The 20,085-nt window shown below is 44.4% G+C and overlaps 1 protein-coding gene across 4 annotated transcripts in view; it reads right to left on the bottom strand.

Annotated features, from left to right (window-relative positions):
- Window positions 1–20,085, bottom strand: part of PHF24 (PHD finger protein 24) — a 30,324-nt gene that overhangs the window by 5,203 nt on the left and 5,036 nt on the right. For 2 of the 4 annotated variants that reach the window (XM_067039613.1, XM_059071672.2), the window contains exons 2-7: window positions 6,046–6,427; window positions 5,200–5,385; window positions 1,463–1,541; window positions 961–1,166; window positions 453–613; window positions 39–134 (exon numbers count right to left, since the gene is read on the bottom strand). In XM_067039613.1, the coding sequence (XP_066895714.1) occupies window positions 39–134; window positions 453–613; window positions 961–1,166; window positions 1,463–1,541; window positions 5,200–5,385; window positions 6,046–6,423 (1,106 nt within the window). In that variant the 5' untranslated portion in view covers window positions 6,424–6,427. The remainder of the gene's footprint in view (window positions 1–38; window positions 135–452; window positions 614–960; window positions 1,167–1,462; window positions 1,542–5,199; window positions 5,386–6,045; window positions 6,428–20,085) is intronic. The other 2 variants (XM_059071676.2, XM_067039614.1) reach the window with 2 other exon arrangements.

Here is a 20,085-nt window from a genome sequence, read left to right as displayed (position 1 = left end):
CAGGGGTGTAGACAGCCAGGTGAGGAGGTGTCACTCACCTGGACTCAGGCTCTGTGGGCAGTGAGGCCTTGTCCTGACTCTTGCTGCTGCTGCTGGCTGGGCTGCTGTCTGCTATGGGACCCACATGGCTGACGCTGTTGGGCACAAGGACATGTAGTTAGGAGTGGGCCACTGAAAGGTCCGGCCCCTTCCACATTCTGGTGAACCCGAAGCTCTGGATGTGCTTGTCCAGGCTTTTCTGACATGGGGCGACCGAGTTTGGAGTAGAGGCTGCTCTATGCCTTGGCCAGTAGGAGTCACTGTCCACTGTCTAATGCACAGGAGGATCTTCTGGCTGTTGGAGAAACTGGCAGGAGAAACAGGGAGGTAGGTCCCTTTCATACCGAGGGCCATTTGGCATGGAAAAAGGAGGAGGGTATGTGAGTGGGGGCAGGGACTGGTAGGGAGCGGACCTGACACTGCAGGAAGAAGCATCTGGGGGGCGTTTGCAGAACCAAGAGTGCTGGGCACGGCGGCACTCTGCCTCACTGATAGTGCTCCCGCTGCCGCGGGCCAGGAAAGCAGCCCGGGCTCGCTCCCGCTCCTTGACTGTCAGAAGCCTTAACAGAGAGTTCTGGGGAAGAAGAGATGTATTAAAACCTGGAGGTGAAAATATTTTGTAAACTGTCAAGCCACAGAGAATCCTACCTCCACTATCACCTCTGTACCCTCCCTTTGAAGCTGCCCAGAGCGTTTCTGGTAACACCAACATTTGCAGTGGGGTCCAGAGCTAATCAGTTTTCCTTGGGCAGTTTCCCCAGCCTAGGCACTGGATCACCTGTCACTGGATAGAACCTGAGCCCTTTCCTGGTACTGGTTCCTGCTCAGAGAGTACCCAGTGCTCCTCCAACCTGCCTGGCATGTTTCCCTGGTCTCTGTCACCCAATATCCCACGGACGTTTACCCACAGCTGGCCCTTACCTGGGGACGTAATTGCTGTAGAAGTAGGAGGGACTCGTGGGACAAGAAATCAGGCCACTCTATGTGTCCTCGGTGTTCAGGGTCCAGGGCTGCAAACTGGCGGGCTGCCTGCTCCTCTTGCTCCTCACTTAGAGCCCTGTCACTGTCCCCTCGCTTCGCTGTTTGGTGGCGGTAGCGCAGGAAATCATCCAGCGTCAGGGAGCAGTCTGTGGGGAGGCACCCCGTGCTAGCCATGCCCACCCTTTCCGCCGCCTCTGGAGTACCTGCACTCACCTCTAGGGTACCCTCCAGAGCCCCACCACCCACAGCTCTCATCCAGTCTTTGTCTCCATAGCCAGGATAACTCAGGCTGTGGCCAGTGGTGGGCCAACAGCTTGCGAACACGGTCGCATTTATGCCCTTGCCCCACAAATTCCGGAATACTCCTTTCATGGTTCATCCTAGAAAGTAAGAAGAAGAAATCTGCCTGGCTCTCTCCATTGGCAGTACCATCCAGCCTTACCGGGGATAACTTTACACTGCTGAAAGGTCTCTGTGAGGCTGTACATTTCTTCCTCAGTCAGCAGCAAGTTGAGGTTGTTCTGAAAAAGAGGAAGAGCTAAGTCAGTGGCCATGTTGGCCAGTAAGAAAGAAAGGCCAAGGATCAAGGATGGAAATAGTATTCCAGTTGGAAGGCAATTATTGGATCATCTAATCCCATCCTCTCATTCACAGTCAAGAAGACTGAGGCCCCAGAAAGGGGAAAGGACTTTCTCAGAGCTGTCCAGCTCTGGGCAGGATCTTTCCCAGAACCCAGATATCTTGGCTCCAGCCTGGAGTCCCTTTTACTAAAATAGTGGTTTTTGGGGCTTCCCTGGTGGCGCAGTGGTTGAGAATCCGCCTGCCGATGCAGGGGACATGGGTTCGTGCCCTGGTCTGGGAAGATCCCACATGCCACGGAGCGGCTGGGCCCATGAGCCATGGCTGCTGAGCCTGCGCGTCCGGAGCCTGTGCTCCGCAACGGGAGAGGCCACAACAGTGAGGCCCGCATACCACACACACACACACAAAAATAGTGGTTTTTGAATTATTCTCTGAGATAGCTTAGGGGTTCCCTGGAGGTGCCTTAGGAAGCTGTTGCAAGGGAGAAGGGGGCAAGTGGGCAGGGTTCTGAATCCCTAGCTCCATCAACCAGAGCAGCTCCATCTTTATCCATTTTATGTATCTGGCTTCTGTGTTAGGCTGTGTTCAAAGAGTATTTTAATTAAAAAAGTTGAATTCTAACTCCAGCTTCCATATTTCTAAAAATTGTTTAATCCTAAAGTTGTATCACTTTAACTCCAGAATGGTTTTGAAAGAGATGCCATCATGAAAAAGTTCCTAAAACCAAATGAATTTTTTTTTGTGGTGCCAGGGAAGTTTTAATTCCAAAAGATCACTGATATGTTATTTTATTAGCATTAATTTACAGTCTTACAGTCTTTAAACTACCAGATATTCTTTATAGTGGATCATTTTCCCTCTAAAACACCAGTAAGGAACAGGAGCAGACATTTCATGACTATTCATTTGTGGATTTCATGAAGAACTCAAACCATTCTTTCAATAAACACTTTTTCAGCACCTAGTATATGCTTGGCACAGTGGTGTGTAACACTGTGAGATGTTTAGTATGGCTGGAATGTAGTGTGTGTGTGTGTGTGTGTGTGTGTGTGTGTGTGTGTGTGTGTGTGTGTGTGTGTGTGTCTTGGGAGAGGGTACGGAGGGGATGAAAGATAAGGGGAGGGGAGGTAGGCAGAAGCCTGACTGTGAAGTGCTTCAAATGCCCTTTATTGAGCCCCTCAAATTGGGCCTTTCTTTCTGAGGGCAAATAGGAGTCATGGAAGGGTTTTTAAGTGTGGAGTGCCATAGTCAGCTCTTTGTCTGCTGTGTGGAGAATGGATTAGATGGGCAAAGTCTGGAGGCATGGAGGGCAGTTAAGTAATTGTTGCAATAAAGAAAAGATAAGTGGCTAAACTAAGACATGAGAATGAAGAAAAGGGGAGAGATTTGAGAGAGATTAGGAGGTAGAGTCTATAGGACCTGCTGACTCACTGGACGTGAGGGGTGAGGGAGAGAAATGAGTTGGGATTGGTAACTGTGGGGTGGTGGTATTACTATTCACAGAGACAAGGAAGGGAGGGAGAATGGGTTTGGGGAAAAAGATGAATTCATTTGAACTCATTTGATGAGTTCATCAAAAAAGATGAGTTCATGTTGAGTGTGAAGTACCTGTGAGACATCAAGATGGATATAAGTCCAAGAGACAGGAAATTTAGGTCTGGACCCACAGATTTGGGAATGATTGGTATTTAGATGGTGGAGTAGCCACTGAAGTGGATGAAGACCCAGAGAGAGAGAGTATAGTGGGAAAAGAACCTTGAGAAACACCAGCATTTAGTACTGGGACAAGAAACTAAGGGCACTTAGAAAGAATGGTTGGGACTTCCCTGGTGGTCCAGTGGTTAAGACTTTGTCTTCCATTGCAGGGGGTTGTGGGTTCCATCCCTGGCCGTGGAGCTAAGACCCCACATGCCTTGTGGCCAAAAAACCACAACATAAAAAAGAAGCAATATTGTAACAAATTTAATAAAGACTTTAAAAAATGGTCCACATCAAAAAAAAATCTGAAAAAAAGGAAGACTGGTCAGAGAGGAACCTGGGAAGAGAATCAGTAGAGGGTACTGGAAGCCAAGAGAAGAGAGTTGTACAATGTAGGAGGTAATGTTAACAGTGGTTATACGAGTCAGATGGAATTTTATTGATTTTCTATTTTCTGTGGTTTCCGTATTTTGTGTAATAATTCTCACAAAAATACTCATACCCTAAGAAAAGAGGGGGCAGTAAGGAAGTGCTAAATACATCAGAGAGATCAAGTAAAAGATTCCTGAGAAAAGGTCACCGGACTTGACAATTAGGTCACTGGCGACCTTAGAAGAGCCAATTCAGCAAAATGATGGATGCAGAAGCCAAATTACAAGTGGTTGGGGAACCACAAGGAGATAATGAAGTCCTTTCAAGAAGCTTGGCTGTGAAGGGAAGGAAAGAAAAGGGAGGAACTTGGAAGAAATCTTTGTAAAAGGTCTGGTGGAGAGTGGTGGTAATGAAGGCAGGACTGTGACAGAAAGCCAGGAAGGGAGCCATGTAATCCTGAGGGTTTAGGAAGGAGACACTCAGTCCTACATCAGCAGAACACTGCCAAGCAGAGTTGCTGTGAGTGAAAAGGCTAGCATTTGGAGGAGTGGTGACTAGAGAAGATTGCCTGTAGAGCAGGCTCTGCTGTGGCATATTCCAGCTGGGGAGAAGGTATTTAAGTGACTGGAAATAACTGTTCTATACTTCATTTTATGGACAAGCCATAGAGAAAGTGTTATTTGTTAGAAGGTGGCACATCTTTGCTTTCTCCTAGGCAGTAGCAAGAAGAGGGGATCAGCAGATACTCCTTACTCTAAGGAGTAAGGAGTACTTCTTACTCCTTACTCAAATTCAGATACTTGAACTCTATTCAGGTGTGCTGAGAAATGGATATGAATCTGGCTTTTAATCTTTTCAAAATTTGCAAGGCATTTATGTATCATTTGCAAAGTTCTGAATCAACAGGCCTTTGTAACTTAATTCACAAAATGATTGCTTCAGAGATGAAGAAAAATGCTCCTAAGAGTTAGGTAGAAGACCAAGTGAGGATCTTAGGACTAAGATGTTTTCCTTGGATGGAATCCATCCCTATTGGAAGCAAGCCGGTTAGGATTTCAGGATGTTTTTTCAGATGAATACAATGAATGACAACTATAGACTAACAGAGAGTAAGTACTACTCCAAGCCGAATTAGTTGTGAATAATTAGGTCTCGTCCTACCCATTCAGTCCTCTAGCTCAGTGGTTCTCAACTGGAACGATTTCGTTCTCCCACGATACATTTGGTAATATCTGGAGATATTTTGGGTTGTCACAACTGGGGGTGGGTGCTACTGGCGTATAATGGGTAGAGGCTAGGGATGCTGCTAAACTTCCTACAGTGCACACAGCCCGCTCAACAAAGAATTATTGTGCCCCAAACGTCAGTAGTACTGAGTTAAGGAAAGTCTGTCCTAACTCTAGTGATCTGAACCTGAATACTCTTCAGGTTACTGCCTAGAAACCAGTGTTCTAAGACTGGGCCTCCAGGAAATGTGCCAAATCCCTGGCAGTGCAGGAGCCCACCATCCCTGCAGTCTAGGCTCACACAGTAGTGGCAGCTCCAGCCTGTTTCCGTGTTTGCCGCCTCAGTCACCTCCGTGGCACTGTCTCCTTGGATGTAGCCCACGCGGCGCAGGCAGCCATCATGGAAGACCCTGGTGCAGACCCTGCATGGGAAGAGGCTCTCGGCTGTCCAGACCTCACAGACATCACACATCTCATCATTAACAACCTGGGGAAAGATGGCAGGAGTGTACAGGGATGTATAAACACAGCAGCAAGATCCTAGGCCACCAAGCACAGTGCTACCTGCCTGGGGCTGGTACCTCCCTGGGGCTGGTACCTGCCTGGAGCAGCCAAAAGGAACAACTCCAACTGAAGCCAATGTTATGGCAATAGAGCTTTCTCTCTGGAAGACAAGAACCAGTAGGTCCTTCCAGCTGCTCAGGTCTCTGTGATTATGTTTCTGAGTAAGGATGCTACTAGCATTTTTGGAAAGAATAATCTGTTGTGAGAGATTGTCCCAGGCATTGCAGGACCCTTATCATCCCTGTTTTTCTTGGCACCAAATACCAAGAGCAACTCCCATTTGTGACCTTCCTGAACTCCCCCTACCCCCACCCCAAATTTCCAAATGTCTCCTACAGGGGACGGTATTATCCCTTAGGTGGGAGGGCTGGCATGGTATAATTCCTTATCACCCATTTCCTCAAGTCCTTCACTAAGACAAATCCAGGATGTAACATTTTTATTCTTGGGGAAGAAATTCAAAGACTCAGCTCCATCTTTCTGGTTTTGAGTCTCACTTCAACCATACCCAGGCCTCCTTGTCCTGCTCTCTGATCCCCAAAAGGCCTAAGACTGCAGGATTCTGCCCTTACTGGACACTCACAGGCTCTCTGGGCTCCAAGCGGATATCTGGAGGCTTGTCATCATCCAGCTTCCTGGTGGGGCGGATGAAGGCAGGGGGTGTGAAACGACTGGTCCTGTCAAACTCCTCCGGCTCCACTCCACGCCCATCCCGGAGCCTCTCCCAGGCGGCTCGGTTGACACTGCTCTCTTCTTGGAGTGCTGGGGTGTTTGCCTCTGCTTCTTTCTCTTCCTGTACCTCCTGGACAGAGCCCTCTACCGTGCCACGGTGAGACCCTGAAAGTTCACCTGTGCGTCGGATGGAAGGCCTGTCCCGCAGCCCATCCTTGAAGGCAGACACAGCCAGGCTCACTTTCTGCACCTGCTCCACTGTCTGCCGCTTGGACATCAACACCCCCATGGCTCTGTGGACAGAAAGCAGAGGGGCCCAGACTCAGCCAATGGCTGACCACATTAGGGCAATTCGTTTCAACCATTCACCTAAGTGGCAAGCGCTATTAAATAGCTTCTCCCTTTTCTGGAACTCAGTAGCATGGCGGGGTGGACAGAGCACTTGTTAAGGAGTCAGAAGACCTTGGTTCTATTTCTGACTGGCCCTGTGACTTTGGTTTTCCTGTCTATAAAATGAGGGCGATCTGCTCAGCACACTTCACAGGGCTATCATGAGGATAACATCAGAAAAGGGGCTTAACAGTGTGTGTAGACTAGAAAGCACTCTACAAATGTGAGATGGTATCTCTGTCTCCCTTCCTGTCCCAAAGCCAATTAGGTCTAGGGGTCCCAGGCCTCAGCTACTTCGAGATAGTAGGAGACTCGAGACCCCAAGTCTCTCCCAAAGATGACCCAAGGCATAAAGCAAGACTACAGCTACGTATTTCAGACTTCTGACTGAAGGAATGCTCCTCTGACAAGTGCTGTGAACAAGAATCCATATCAAACGCCTACTTTTTGAGTCAGAGTGAATGAACTCCTATTTTTAGAGGACTCCTGAATTAGGCATTCAGGAGACTCTCCCACCTCATCCATGTGGTCAAGGTCTCAAACACTTCTTTGCTCCTTCTAATTAGTAGCTATGCCTGTTTATGGGTCTGTTTGTCTGTCACAGACAACCTGCTCATCACAAGCTCTCAGGTGCTTCTCACACTTCTAAGGCTTCACTAATGTCACTGCCACATTTTCTGCTTTGATTCTCAGAACTGTTCAAGAAAGGTCCATATCCTTTACAGGTTAAAAAGTAATGTTATTCTTGCTCTTCCTCTGCAGTACCAGGGCATTGGAAACTGAGGGCATGACATGGCACACTGCAAAGCTGGTTTGCTATTTCCTAGCCTGAAGGGTCTTAGTGGAATTCAGTTGGGGAATGTTTGTTCTAAGTGGAGCAGAGAGTCCATTTTAGCCTTGCTATCAATCCATCATAATAAAGGCTTATTGAACAGTACTATATGCAAGGCACTGACTGCTCATCGTTGGAAATAGAAGATGGAAGAACAGAGTCTCATCACTCAAGCTACTTAATGTCAAAACTCAAAGAAGAGTAAGACAGAGTGCTGGAAGTGCCTACAGGAAGGTGAGACCATATTACTGGGAGTCAGAGTGGACCTTGGAGGATGGGTAGGAAGTTATCCTCAGTTAGTTTGGGGAAAAAGGTGACAGAGAGAAGGAGGAAAGATTCAGACCAACTAGAAGGCTACTATAATTTAGTCCAGGCAAGAGGTAGAGGGTTTAAACTGAAACGGTGGCAGGAGGAATTATACTGAGTTGATTTGATACTATGGAAATAGAGAAATTTAGGAATAAATTGATAACTGGATTGGATCAAGCGTAAAGGGCAAGAGAGCAATTTTATATTTATTTCCCAGCTTTATTGAGATATGTGACATATAACATTGTTTAAGTTTAAACTGTAAATGTGATGATTTGATACATGTATATATTGTGAAATGTGTAACACAATAAAGTTAGTTAGCACATCCTTTTTTTTTTCCTAACATCTTTACTGGAGTATAATTGCTTTACAATGGTGTGTTAGTTTCTGCTTTATAACAAAGTGAATCAGCTATACATATACATATATCCTCATATCTCTTTCTTTTTGCATCTCCCTCCCATGCTCCCTATCCCACCACTCTAGGTGGTCACAGAGCACCGAGCTGATCTCCCTGTGCTACGTGGCTGCTTCCCACTAGCTATCTATTTCACATTTGGTAGTGTATATATGTCCATGCCACTCTCTCACTCCTTCCCAGCTTACCCTTCCCCATCCCTGTGTCTTCAAGTCCATTCTCTACATCTGTGTCTTTATTCCTGTCCTACCCCTAGGTTCTTCAGAACCTTTTTTTCTTTTTTAGATATATGACACATATATATGTGTTAGCATATGGTATTTGTTTTTCTCTTTCTGACTTACTTCACTCTGTATGACAGACTCTAGGTCCATCCACCTCACTACAAATAACTCAATTTCGTTTCTTTTTATGGCTGAGTAATATTCTGTGGTATACTAGTGCCACATCTTCTTTATCCATTCATCTGTCGATGGACACTTAGGTTGCTTCCATGTCCTGGCTATTGTAAATAGAGCTGCAATGAACACTGTGGTACATGACTCTTTTTGAATTATGGTTTTCTCAGGGTATATGCCCAGTAGTGGGATTGCTGAGTCATATGGTAGTTCTATTTTTAGTTTTTTAAGGAACCTCCATACTGTTCTCCATAGTGGCTGTATCAATTTACATTCCCACCAGCAGTGCAAGAGGGTTCCCTTTTCTCCACACCCTCTCCAGCATTTACTGTTTGTAGATTTTTTAATGATGGCCATTCTGACTGGTGTGAGGTGACACCTCACTGTAGTTTTGATTTGCATTTCTCTAATAATTAGTGATGTTGAGTATCCTTTCATGTGTTTGTTGGCAATCTGTATATCTTCTTTGGAGAAATGTCTATTTAGGTTTTCTGCCCATTTTTGGATTGGGTTGTTTGTGTTTTTGATATTGAGCTTCATGAGCTGCTTGTAAATTTTGGAGATTAATCCCCTGTCAGTTGCTTCATTTGCAAATATTTTCTCCCATTCTGAGGGTTGTCTTGTCATTTCGTTTATGGTTTCCTTTGCTGTGCAAAAGCTTTTAAGTTTCATTAGGTCCCATTTGTTTATTTTTGTTTTTATTTCCATTTCTCTAGGAGGTGGGTCAAAAAGGATCTTGCTGTGATTTATGTCATAGAGTGTTCTGCCTATGTTTTCCTCTACGAGTTTTATAGTGGCTGGCCTTATATTTAGGTCTTTAATCCATTTTGAGTTTATTTTTGTGTATGGAATTAGGGAGTGTTCTAATTTCATTCTTTTACCTATAGGTGTCCGGTTTTCCCAGCACCACTTATAGAAGAGGCTGTCTTTTCTCCACTGTGTATTCTTGTCTGCTTTATCAAAGATAAAGTGACCATATATGCATGGGTTTATCTCTGGGCTTTCTATCCTGTTCCATTGATCAATATTTCTGTTTTTGTGCCAGTACCATACTGTATTGATTACTGTAGCTTTGTAGTATAGTCTGAAGTCAGTGAGCCTAATTCCTCCAGCTCCGTTTTTCTTTCTCAAGATTGCTTTAGCTATTCGGGGTCTTTTGTGTTTCCATAAAAATTGTGAAATTCTTTGTTCTAGATCGGTGAAAAATTCCATTGGTAATTTGATAGGGATTGCATTGAATCTGTAGATTGCTTTGGGTAGTACAGTCATTTTCACAATGTTGATTCTTCCAATCCAAGAACATGGTCTATCTCTCTATCAGTTTGTATCATCTTTAATTTATTTCATCAGTGTCTTATAGTTTTCTGCATACAGGTCTTCTGTCTCCTTAGGTAGGTTTATTCCTAGGTATTTTATTCTTTTTGTTGCAATGGTAAATGGGAGCGTTTCCTTAATTTCTGTTTCAGATTTTTCATCATTAGTGTATACGAATGCAAGAGATTTCTGTGCATTAATTTTGTATCCTGCTACTTTACCAAATTCATTGATTAGCTCTAGTTTTCTGGTATAGCATCTTTAGGATTCTCTATGTGTTGTATCATGTCATCTGCAAAGAGTGACAGCTTTACTTCTTCTTTTCCGATTTTGATTCCTTTTATTTCTTTTGCTTCTCTGATTGCTGTGGCTAAAACTTCCAAAACTATGTTGAATAATAGTGGTGAGAGTGGACAACCTTGTCTTGTTCCTGATCTTAGAGGAAATGATTTCAGTTTTTCACCACTGAGAATGATGTTGGCTGTGGGTTTGTCATATATGGCCTTTATTATGCTGAGGTAAGTTCTCTCTATGCCTACTTTCTGGAGAGGTTTTATCATAAATGGGTGTTGAATTTTGTCGAAAGCTTTTTCTGCATCTATTGAGACGATCATAGGGTTTTTCTCCTTCAATTTGTTAACATGGTTTATCACATTGATTGATTTGCGAATATTGAAGAATCCTTGCATTCCTGGGATAAATCCCACTTGATCATGGTGTATGATCCTTTTATTGTGCTGTTGGATTCTGTTTGCTAGTATTTTGTTGAGGATTTTTGCATCTATGTTCATCAGTGATATTGGCCTGTAGTTTTCTTTCTTTGTGACATCTTTGTCTGGTTTTCGTATCAGGGTGATGGTGGCCTCGTAGAATGAGTTTGGGAGTGTTCCTCCCTCTGCTATATTTTGGAAGAGTTTGAGAAGGATTGGTGTTAGCTCTTCTCTAAATGATAGAATTTACCTGTGATGCCATCTGATCCTGGGCTTTTGTTTGTTGGAAGATTTTTAATCACAGTCTCAATTTCAGTGCTTGTGATTGGTCTGTTTATATTCTCTATTTCTTCCTGGTTCAGTCTCAGAAGGTTGTGCTTTTCTAAGAATTTGTCCATTTCTTCCAGGTTGTCCATTTTATTGGCATAAAGTTGCTTGTAGTAATCTCTCATGATCCTTTGTATTTCTGCAGTGTCAGTTGTTACTTCTCCTTTTCATTTCTAATTCTATTGATTTGAGTCTTCTCTCTTTTTTTCTTGATGAGTCTGGCTAATGGTTTATCAATTTTGTTTATCTTCTCAAAGAACCAGCTTTTAGTTTTATTGATCTTTGCTACTGTTTCCTTCATTTCTTTTTCATTTATTTCTGATCTGATATTTATGATTTCATTCCTTCTGCTAACTTTAGGGTTTTTTTGTTCTTCTTTTTCTAGTTAGCTCATCTTTTATCTCACACAATTACTATTTTGTTGTTGTTCTAATGGTGAGAACATTAAAGCTCTACTCTCACAGCATCTTTCAAGTACACAATATAGTATTGTTAACTGTGGTCACATGCTGTACCTTAGATTTCTGGAAGGTTTTCATTGTATATCTGAATGTTGGTACCCTTTGACCAACATCCCTCCATTTCCCTCACCCCTCAGCCTTTGGCAACCATCATTCTGCTCTCTGTTTCTATGAGTTCAATGTTTTTAGATTTCACACACAAGTGAAGTCATACAGTATTTCATATTTCATACAGCCTATCCCTGCCTGACTTAGAGGGCAGTCTTAAATCGACCAACGAGAAGAAGGGTAGTGCCATTTATAGAAATTGGGAAATAAGAAAGAGGAATAATGAAATTGGATTTTGTATGTATTGAATTAAAGATGTCTCTGGGACATTCAGCTGATACATTATCTGCTGCTTAAAACTTTTCAATGGCTTTCCAAAGCTTTCAGGATAAAGTCCTCCAAATCAGTTTCTTTACTATGGCTTGTGAGGCTCTCCTCGGTCTGGTGTCCCTTCTTTACTCTGTTCTAACCACACTGGTCTTTCAGTCTTTGTTTGCCATGCTCCCTCTATTATTATTATTATTTTTTATAAATCTATTTATTTATTTTTGGCTGTGTTGGGTGTTTGTTGCTGCATGCGGGCTTCCTCTAGTTGTGGCGAGTGGGGGCTAGTCTTCGTTTTGGTGTGCACGCTTCTCATTGCAGTGGCTTCACCTGTTGCAGAGCACGGGCTCTAGGCACATGGGCTTCAGTAGTTGTGGCATGGGGGCTCCGTAGTTGTGGCTCGCGGGCTCTAGAGCACAGGCTCAGTAGTTGTGGTGCAAGGGCTTAGTTGCTCTGTGGCATGTGGGATCTTCCCAGACCAGGTCTCAAACCTGTGTCCCCTGCATTGGCAGGAAGATTCTGTCCCCTGCCACACCAGGGAAGTCTCCATGCTCCCTCTATTTTGGACCTTTGAACATTCCTTTCCCCTGATTAGAGCTCAGTTTAAGTACTGCTTCCTCATGGAAGTTACTGCCGTCTCCCCAAGCCAGCTAGGTGTGCTGACAGCACCATGCTCTTCAGCTCTAGAACACTCATCTTTGTTATTACGTATTCAATAGGATGATTGTCTAATCAGTGTCAGTTTCCTCTCTTAGATTGTTTTACCATGTGTAGTACCTGTCTAAAAGAGGAAAGGCATTTAATAATATTTCCCAATTAATTAATTGTGGATAAGTCTTTCTGATTTTTCAATAAAGTCTTAATACTCATCAAATCTGATGACAGCCACGTCTTCTTTCTAGAAACAACTATTTTCTGTGCCACAGTGGTGCAAATTCCTACCCTGTCTGGGTGCTTGCCCTGCCATCACTTGTTATCAAAGAAACCCAACCCATATTTTTAAATTTATAAACCTACTGATAAGAAAGATCCCCTCTCCCCATTAGTAAAATTTGTTTGTAAAATTAAAATATATGACTAAAGAATATTTGCTTTGAATAAGTGACTGTCATTTACAGGATGGTGGCAAAGGAGATTTATTGAGGAAAGATTTATTTATTTATTTACTTATTTATTTGGCTGCGCTGGCTCTTCATTGCTGTGTGGGGGCTTTCTCTAGTTGCGGCGAGCAGGGGCTACTCTTCCTTGTGGTGTGCAGGCTTCTCATTGCGGTGGCTTCTCTTGGTGTGGAGCACAGGCTCTAGGCGCACAGGCTTCTGTAGTTGTGGCACACGGGCTCAGTAGTTGTGGCTCGTGGGCTGTAGAATGCAGGCTCAATAGTTGTGGTGCACGGGCTTAGTTGCTCTGCGGCATGTGGGATCTTCCCGGACCAGGGCTCAAACTCATGTCGCCTGCACTGGCAGGCGGATTCTTAACCACTGCGCCACCAGGGAAGTTCAAGGAAAGATTTACCGATCAAATTAGGAAATTGTTTAAGGTGATTAAAAACTCATTCTTGGGGCTTTGCTGGTGGTGCAGTGGTTGAGAGTCCACCTGCCAATGCAGGGTACACGGGTTCGTGCCCCGGTCCGGGAAGATCCCACATGCTGCGGAGTGGCTAGGCCCGTGAGCCATGGCCGCTGAGCCTGCGCATCTGGAGCCTGCGCTCCGCAACGGGAGAGGCCACAACAGTGAGAGGCCCGCGTACGCAAAAAAAAAAAAACCAAAAAACCTCATTCTTTTCCTCAGTTGCAAACAAATACGGGACAATAGGGGAATGGTTAAATTATGGTACAATGGAAGAATGAACAATATGAAAAACATTAAGGTAAAAGTAAATTTATTAATGTGGCAAGATGTTCAAAATATATGAACATATTTATAAAAAATGCAAGTTACAGAAATGCTCATGTTATGATCTAATTTTGAAAGAATGCATGTTTTTTCATATTTTTATTAATCTGTTTTTTTCTAATTTTCCTACCTTGTACATTAATTATATAATTTAAAAAGTCACAGAGGCAACCTGGTGACTTGTTTTAGTTCTGGATCTGCTGTGACCCAGGACCTGTTATTTCACTGCTTTGGGCTTCAGTTCTCTATCTGTTAATGCATATGCTTGGAATATGTAGTCAAGCATTTAGAATGCTTCTCTTCTATATTCTTTTAAAAGTCCATGTGACCTAATGAGGGTATCCAGCCTTGGGTGGCGGTGGGGCTAGGGGTGGAGAAGGGAGTGTGTGTATGTTAGAGCTGTTGCTGAGGCTGTAGAGCCAGGGGATTCTTGAAGAGGCTGGGCCTGCAGTCTGCAGACACTGCCCACGTGGCTTATGCATACTGGCTGTGCTCTACAGTTAGGTGGAAAAGCAAGTCCCCAACTTACAGTGAGAGGAACAGGCATACCACGTCAAGAAGGAGAATGCAAAACTAACACCCAGTCCTTCACTGCAAACCTTCCTCATGATCAATTACTATTTCCAAGGCCACAGTGTTTTCCTCAGAAAACTTTCTGTGGTATATTTTTCACATTTTTTGACTGTGACCCATAGTAAGAAGTATAGTTTATGATGTGACCCTGTATACACAAAATTATAAACACATGTTCATAGACCTATAACTGAACCCAAAGTTTTGTGAAAGAATCCTAATTTTACTACATGTGATGCTCCCAGATATTTTCTATCCTCTCTATCCTAGTTCATTAAAATAATCATGATAGTGACTCTCTCAAATGATTTGATGAGGGACTTCCCTGGTGGTCCATTTGTTAAGACTTTGCCTTCTAATGTGGGGGTTGTAGTTTGATCCCTGGTCGCGGAGCTAAGATCCCACGTGCCTCGCAGCCAAAAAATCAAAACATAAAACAGAAGCAATACTGTAACAAATTCAATAAAGACTTTAAAAATGATCCACATCAGGGGCTTCCCTGGTGGTCCATTGGTTAAGACTCTGCATCCCAATGCAGGGGGCCCGGGTTTGGTCCCTGGTCGGGGAACTAGATCCCACATGCCGCAACTAAGAGCCAGCATGCCACAACGAAGATCCCACGTGCTGCAACTAAAAGACCCCACATACTGCAACTAAAAGATCCCACATCCTGCAATAAGACCCGGTGCAGCCAAATAAATAAATAAATATTTTTAAAAAATCGTCCACATAAAAAAAAGATCGTAAAAAAATGCTTTGGTGACTTTGTAATGGGTCCGGACTGGCAATTTGAAAAACACAGCCTTAGAATCACTATACTTTTTTGATTAGAGAACTATGCTTTTGTCTTTTGATTTAAAGATAGCTACCTCTGAAAGACAAGGATAACATTGTGGGGTATAAGGTATGCTTTTCCCTTGACTGGAGTGACGCAAGAATTGAATTCTCAAGCCTGTCTTAAGAGTGAGTGTGGGGCTTCCCTGGTGGCGCAGTGGTTGAGAGTCCACCTGCCGATGCAGGGGACGCGGGTTTGTGCCCCGGTTCGGGAAGATCCCACATGCTGCTGAGAGGCTGGGCCCATGAACCATGGCCGCTGAGCCTGCGCGTCCAGAGCCTGTGCTCCGCAACGGGAGAGGCCACAACAGTGAGAGGCCCGCGTACCGCAAAAAAAAAAAAAAAAAAAAAAAGAGTGAGTCTGTGTGTTTCGACGGTCTAGCAGATCTGGACTGATCCTAATATACTTTTGAATGAAGAAGACCGTACTACATACAAGAGTTTGATCCTCTACCTGTGGGCATATTTTAAAGAATATTTATCAAAGCATTAAAAAAATTATTGTTTATTTTTGGCTGAGTTGGGTCTTCGTTGCTGCACGTGGGCTTTCTCTAGTTGTGGCGAGTGGGGGCTACTCTTCGTTGCAGTGCGCAGACTTCTCATTGTGGTCACTTCTCTTGTTGCAGAGCACAGGCTCTAGGCATGCAGGCTCAGTAGTTGTGGCTCGCGGGCTTGGTGGCTCCTCAGCATGTGGGATCTTCCTGGACCAGGGCTCGAACCCGTGTCCCCTGCGTTGGCAGGCAGATTCTTAACCAATGCGCCGCCAGGGAAGTCCCTATCAAAGCATTTTTCACAGTGATAAAAAGGTGGAAATAACCTTAGTAGGAGAATTATTGGATAACTTGTAATATATTCATGCTATAAAAATAAAGAGAAAAAACTGGTTTAATCCAGTACGAACATAAAGATCAGAGCAATGACTCACATTGACTGGATTCTGGGGCATATAGGGGTTTATATATCAGAACTCCAGGAGGAGGGAAGAAATAGTGGATTGAAAAAGCATATAAATTATATTTATATTTGGAAAGCAAATATCAAAAGCCATTACTTTTTTTTCTTGTAACATGGACAACAAAACAGCAGAGCTTGACAGTATCCTCCTGGTTCCTGGGGAGATACAGAAGGTGCTAGCTTTCCAAATCGTTGGGGGCAGCCCCCTCCCAGAAGTTGTAGTAGAAGTTTTAGGGAGCAGTCATAAGACATTAATTAAAAATTTTTTTAAAAAAATTTAATTAATTTTTTTGGCTGCGCTGGGTCTTAGTTGCTGCGTGCGGGCTCTCTCTAGCTGTGGCAAGTGGGGGCTACTCTTAGTCATGGTGCGCGGGCTTCTCTTGTACTCTAGGGCATGCGGGCTTCAGTAGTTGTGGCACGTGGGCTCAGTAGTTCTGGCTGGCGGGCTCCAGAGCGCAGGCTCAGTAGTTGTGGTGCACGGGCTTAGTTGCTCCGTGGCACGTGGGATCTTCCCGGACCAGGGATTGGACCTGTGTCTCCTGCATTGGCAGGCGGATTCCTTACCACTGCACCACCAGGGAAGTCCCGACATTAATGTTTATTAGCAAGAAGGCATGGGTTAAAAAAAAGCTTGATAAACACTTATTTGGAGACCTGGAATAACCATACGAAATTCAGTTTTTCAAGAATGATTCATTGGAGGAAAATCAATGGTATGCATTTGGTTCTTATTGGCTTTTTCAGATAATGTAATAAGAGTTTTGAACAAAGGCCAGCCAATTAGGAGGGTTACTCTGTAAGTGACCTGACTCATTAATAGTGTATCAGCAAACTAACCACAAGCATATCCCAACACACTGCAGTCCTGCACAACCACTACTCTCTGTAAGGATACCAAGAATCACTATTAAGCTACTCAACTGTTAATGATGTCACTGCAGTGGATTTGGAGTTTATCCTCAAAGGAATTTCAATGAAGACTGAAGATAACATCCACCAGCAAAACAAACAAACAGACATAAAAACAAATAAAAAACTACTTTCTAGTCCTGACCACAGGATCTTGGAGTACTGCTATTCCCTTCAGTTTTCTAGGCCACTTTATGCCCATAAGTGCAGAAAATGTAGAGCAGAGACATTAAAAAGAAGGCATCAAAATCCAAACAAGGGCTTCCCTGGTGGCGCAGTGGTTGAGAATCCGCCTACCGATGCAGGGGTCACGGGTTCGTGCCCCGGTCCGGGAAGATCCCACATGCCGAGGAGCGGCTGGGCCCGTGAGCCATGGCCGCCGAGCCTGCGCGTCCGGAGCGTGCTCCGCAACGGGAGAGGCCACAACGGTGAGAGGCCTGCGTAATGCAAAAAAAAAAAAAAAAAAAATCCAAACAAGACCCCAAGTCATTTTCATCACAAGGCTTTGATTTTGAACTGTGAGGACACAACAAAATTAGGCTTTAAGAGTGAGGCTAAAACCCCTTAATGCTTCATGGAGTGGATTGAAACTGTATGCAAAAGACACCTTGATTAAAAGCAAGTATGCTGAAATATCCACGATGTGCACCTGGGGTGTTTGAGAAATTAACAAAATCAGTTCTAATTTCTAGAGAAACAAGTGGTCCTGATTAGTGAGGAGTAAAAACAAATGCCTGGTGAGAAAAACCTGGCCTCTCCTGTGCTGGAAGGAGTCCTAGGAAGAAGAGTGAGTTAAAAGGAAATCAAGTTGCAAAGATGCCACAAATCATATCTAATGATTACTCCTTTGGCTGATGGGAGGAACTGGGGTTTTCTCCCTCCCTAACAAGGATGAAAGAGGGATAAAAAGACATTGTCCCAAGAATGATGTGACTGTCAAGAGGATTTACAGAACCTAGGGAAGGCTTGGAAAACAACCTCATGGGAGCAGGAGCAGGTGGTGGTGAATAAGAGGGACATGAGGTAGAACAGGGCTGCCTGACTCTACGATCTGGAGGAAATGGAAACAGATGACAACCAGAACTTTTCTTCAGGGAAGAGAGAAGTCTGTCTAGATGAATTTGTCAGGCAGTAAGATATATGTGGGCAGCTTGAAATGTGTGCGTGCACGACACACCCATTCTCTGCAGAGCACATGCTTACAACGCAGTGGGATGATTTATAAGGGCAAAGTGGTGGGAGTAAGAGGAGGAGGGGTTGCTCCACAGCAGGAGCTGGTGGCAAAATAAGGAAAAGGAAGGCAGCTAGGGAACCTCTTCCAAAGCTCTCTATAAAGACTTCTGGCTGTGAGGAGCCTCTCAACAGGCAGAGTCTCCTCATTGGGCATGCTAAACATAAAGCACATTTACTTGCTTTCATCTGATTCTTGGTATGGGAATGGCAGCTGTTTGAAAAAGGCTCAAAAGCAACTAAAAGTGATTGTTTGGAGGTTATGAAGGCTTCCCTAGGCAGGAACAAGGCAAAGAAAACCTCTGAGCTGGGAGACGGGAAAACAACCAGAGTGGGTTGAGCAGATGGAAAAAGGAATCCCAGTTTTTCACTGAGATTGAGAAGGAGAAAAATCTAGATGGTTCCCACTGCCTTCCACAGAGTATGTGTTCTATAAATCTTGGTTCAATGAATGTTGCAGAGATAACTAGGCAACATAAAAAGTTTGAGATCATGGTGTCACTACCTTTTCTCTTCCTCAAAGTTGTCCAGAGAGACTGATCAGACCAAATCTTCAGAACACAATTCTAGAAACTATACAGTCACCTGCTCATCTCATCACATCTACTCTGCTTCCCCAGAGGGGACTCTATCTGCTGATTCAGGGCTAGCAGGGATGAGAACAGGTAACCATACAGTAGTTATGGGTGATTTCTTTGACCACAGGAGAGAGCTACAGAATTTTAGAATTTGGCCAGTTTCCACAACCACAACTATAAAAAAGAGAGACTAATATTACCAAAGTCAACAGTCCCCTGCATTTATGCTGTGTCCTGGGGTTACTGTGAACTGGCCCACAGGAGGGCAGCTGCCCTGAGGGCATGTGCAGTAAACTTAAAAGTGTATCTCCTCCCTCCTGGGTTTGGGCTGGAAAAATTTAGCAAGAGATGAGCAGCATCTGCAAATAAGTGTGAAAAATTTCAAGGTGGTTGACAATTGGCTCCAGGTATAGCACGTGCCTAAAAGGTTGTCTGAGAGCCCCAAGGAAGCCACATACCTAACACAGCAGGTGATTAGCCATAAGGGTATGGAAAACCAGCAGAACCAGGATCTACAAAATGCAGAATGCACAGCACAGACCCTAAGTTCACTGTGCACATCAACATCAATCTAGAGACTTTAAACACAAATTATCAGAGTCCCCTCACCCTCTGCTCGTCTTTGAGGAATTCAAGCCCGAAATAGTCTGGCTGATCTCCAGTATCTGGGTCCTGCTATAGGAATCCATTGCCTCACCACAGTGCTCCTGGAGCCTGTTTCTAGTCAGCCATTCTGTTGCCTGGCAGTAGCCTATGGGCTACTTTGATGCGCAGGCTCAGCGGCCATGGCTCACGGGCCCAGCCGCTGCGCGGCATGTGGGATCTTCCCGGACCGGGCACGAACCCGTGTCCCCTGCATTGGCAGGCGGACTCTCAACCACTGCGCCACCAGGGAAGCCCTATGGGCTACTTTTAGTTTTCATGTCTAAAGGAGTCTAACTGATACCTCCCTGTCTTCTTCCAGTCTCCTCTGTTTATCCAGTGCAGTAGCACTGGCTTCAGTCAGCCCAGGAAGACAGTCACCCCTGACTGCACAGGACTCTTCTGGGATTTCCAAGGAACAGGAGGGCTGAAGACTGAGTAAAAATGTCTTCTTGGACTCAGCTCAAGAGAATGAGGCGTGAGGGAGGTGCTGTTGTTGTTTAATATTTACTGGAAGTCCAAAAGCTCTAAGAAACATGAGGACAAAATTATGGCATGATCTTTAGCCTCTAGGGGCCTGGGATGGGTCTTCATGAGAAGCTACAGTGCAGGCTTCCCACAGAAGCAGAGCAACAGTTAAGGAATAGCACACCATCAGTGACTGGCTGGTGTGATTACACTTAGCAAGCAGAGCTTTTCAGCAAGATGGAGAGACACTCCCTGTTCTCTGCTCTGAGGCCCTGAAGCACAGATTCAGCCCAATTTAATGCACTCATTACACCTTAATTATCATGACTTATTTGT

This window comes from Kogia breviceps, chromosome 8 (assembly GCF_026419965.1).
Source record: "Kogia breviceps isolate mKogBre1 chromosome 8, mKogBre1 haplotype 1, whole genome shotgun sequence".
In the NCBI taxonomy this organism is placed as follows: domain Eukaryota; kingdom Metazoa; phylum Chordata; class Mammalia; order Artiodactyla; family Physeteridae; genus Kogia; species Kogia breviceps.
Note: the sequence above shows the minus strand (reverse complement) of the source record. Positions and strands in the feature narration are given on the sequence as shown.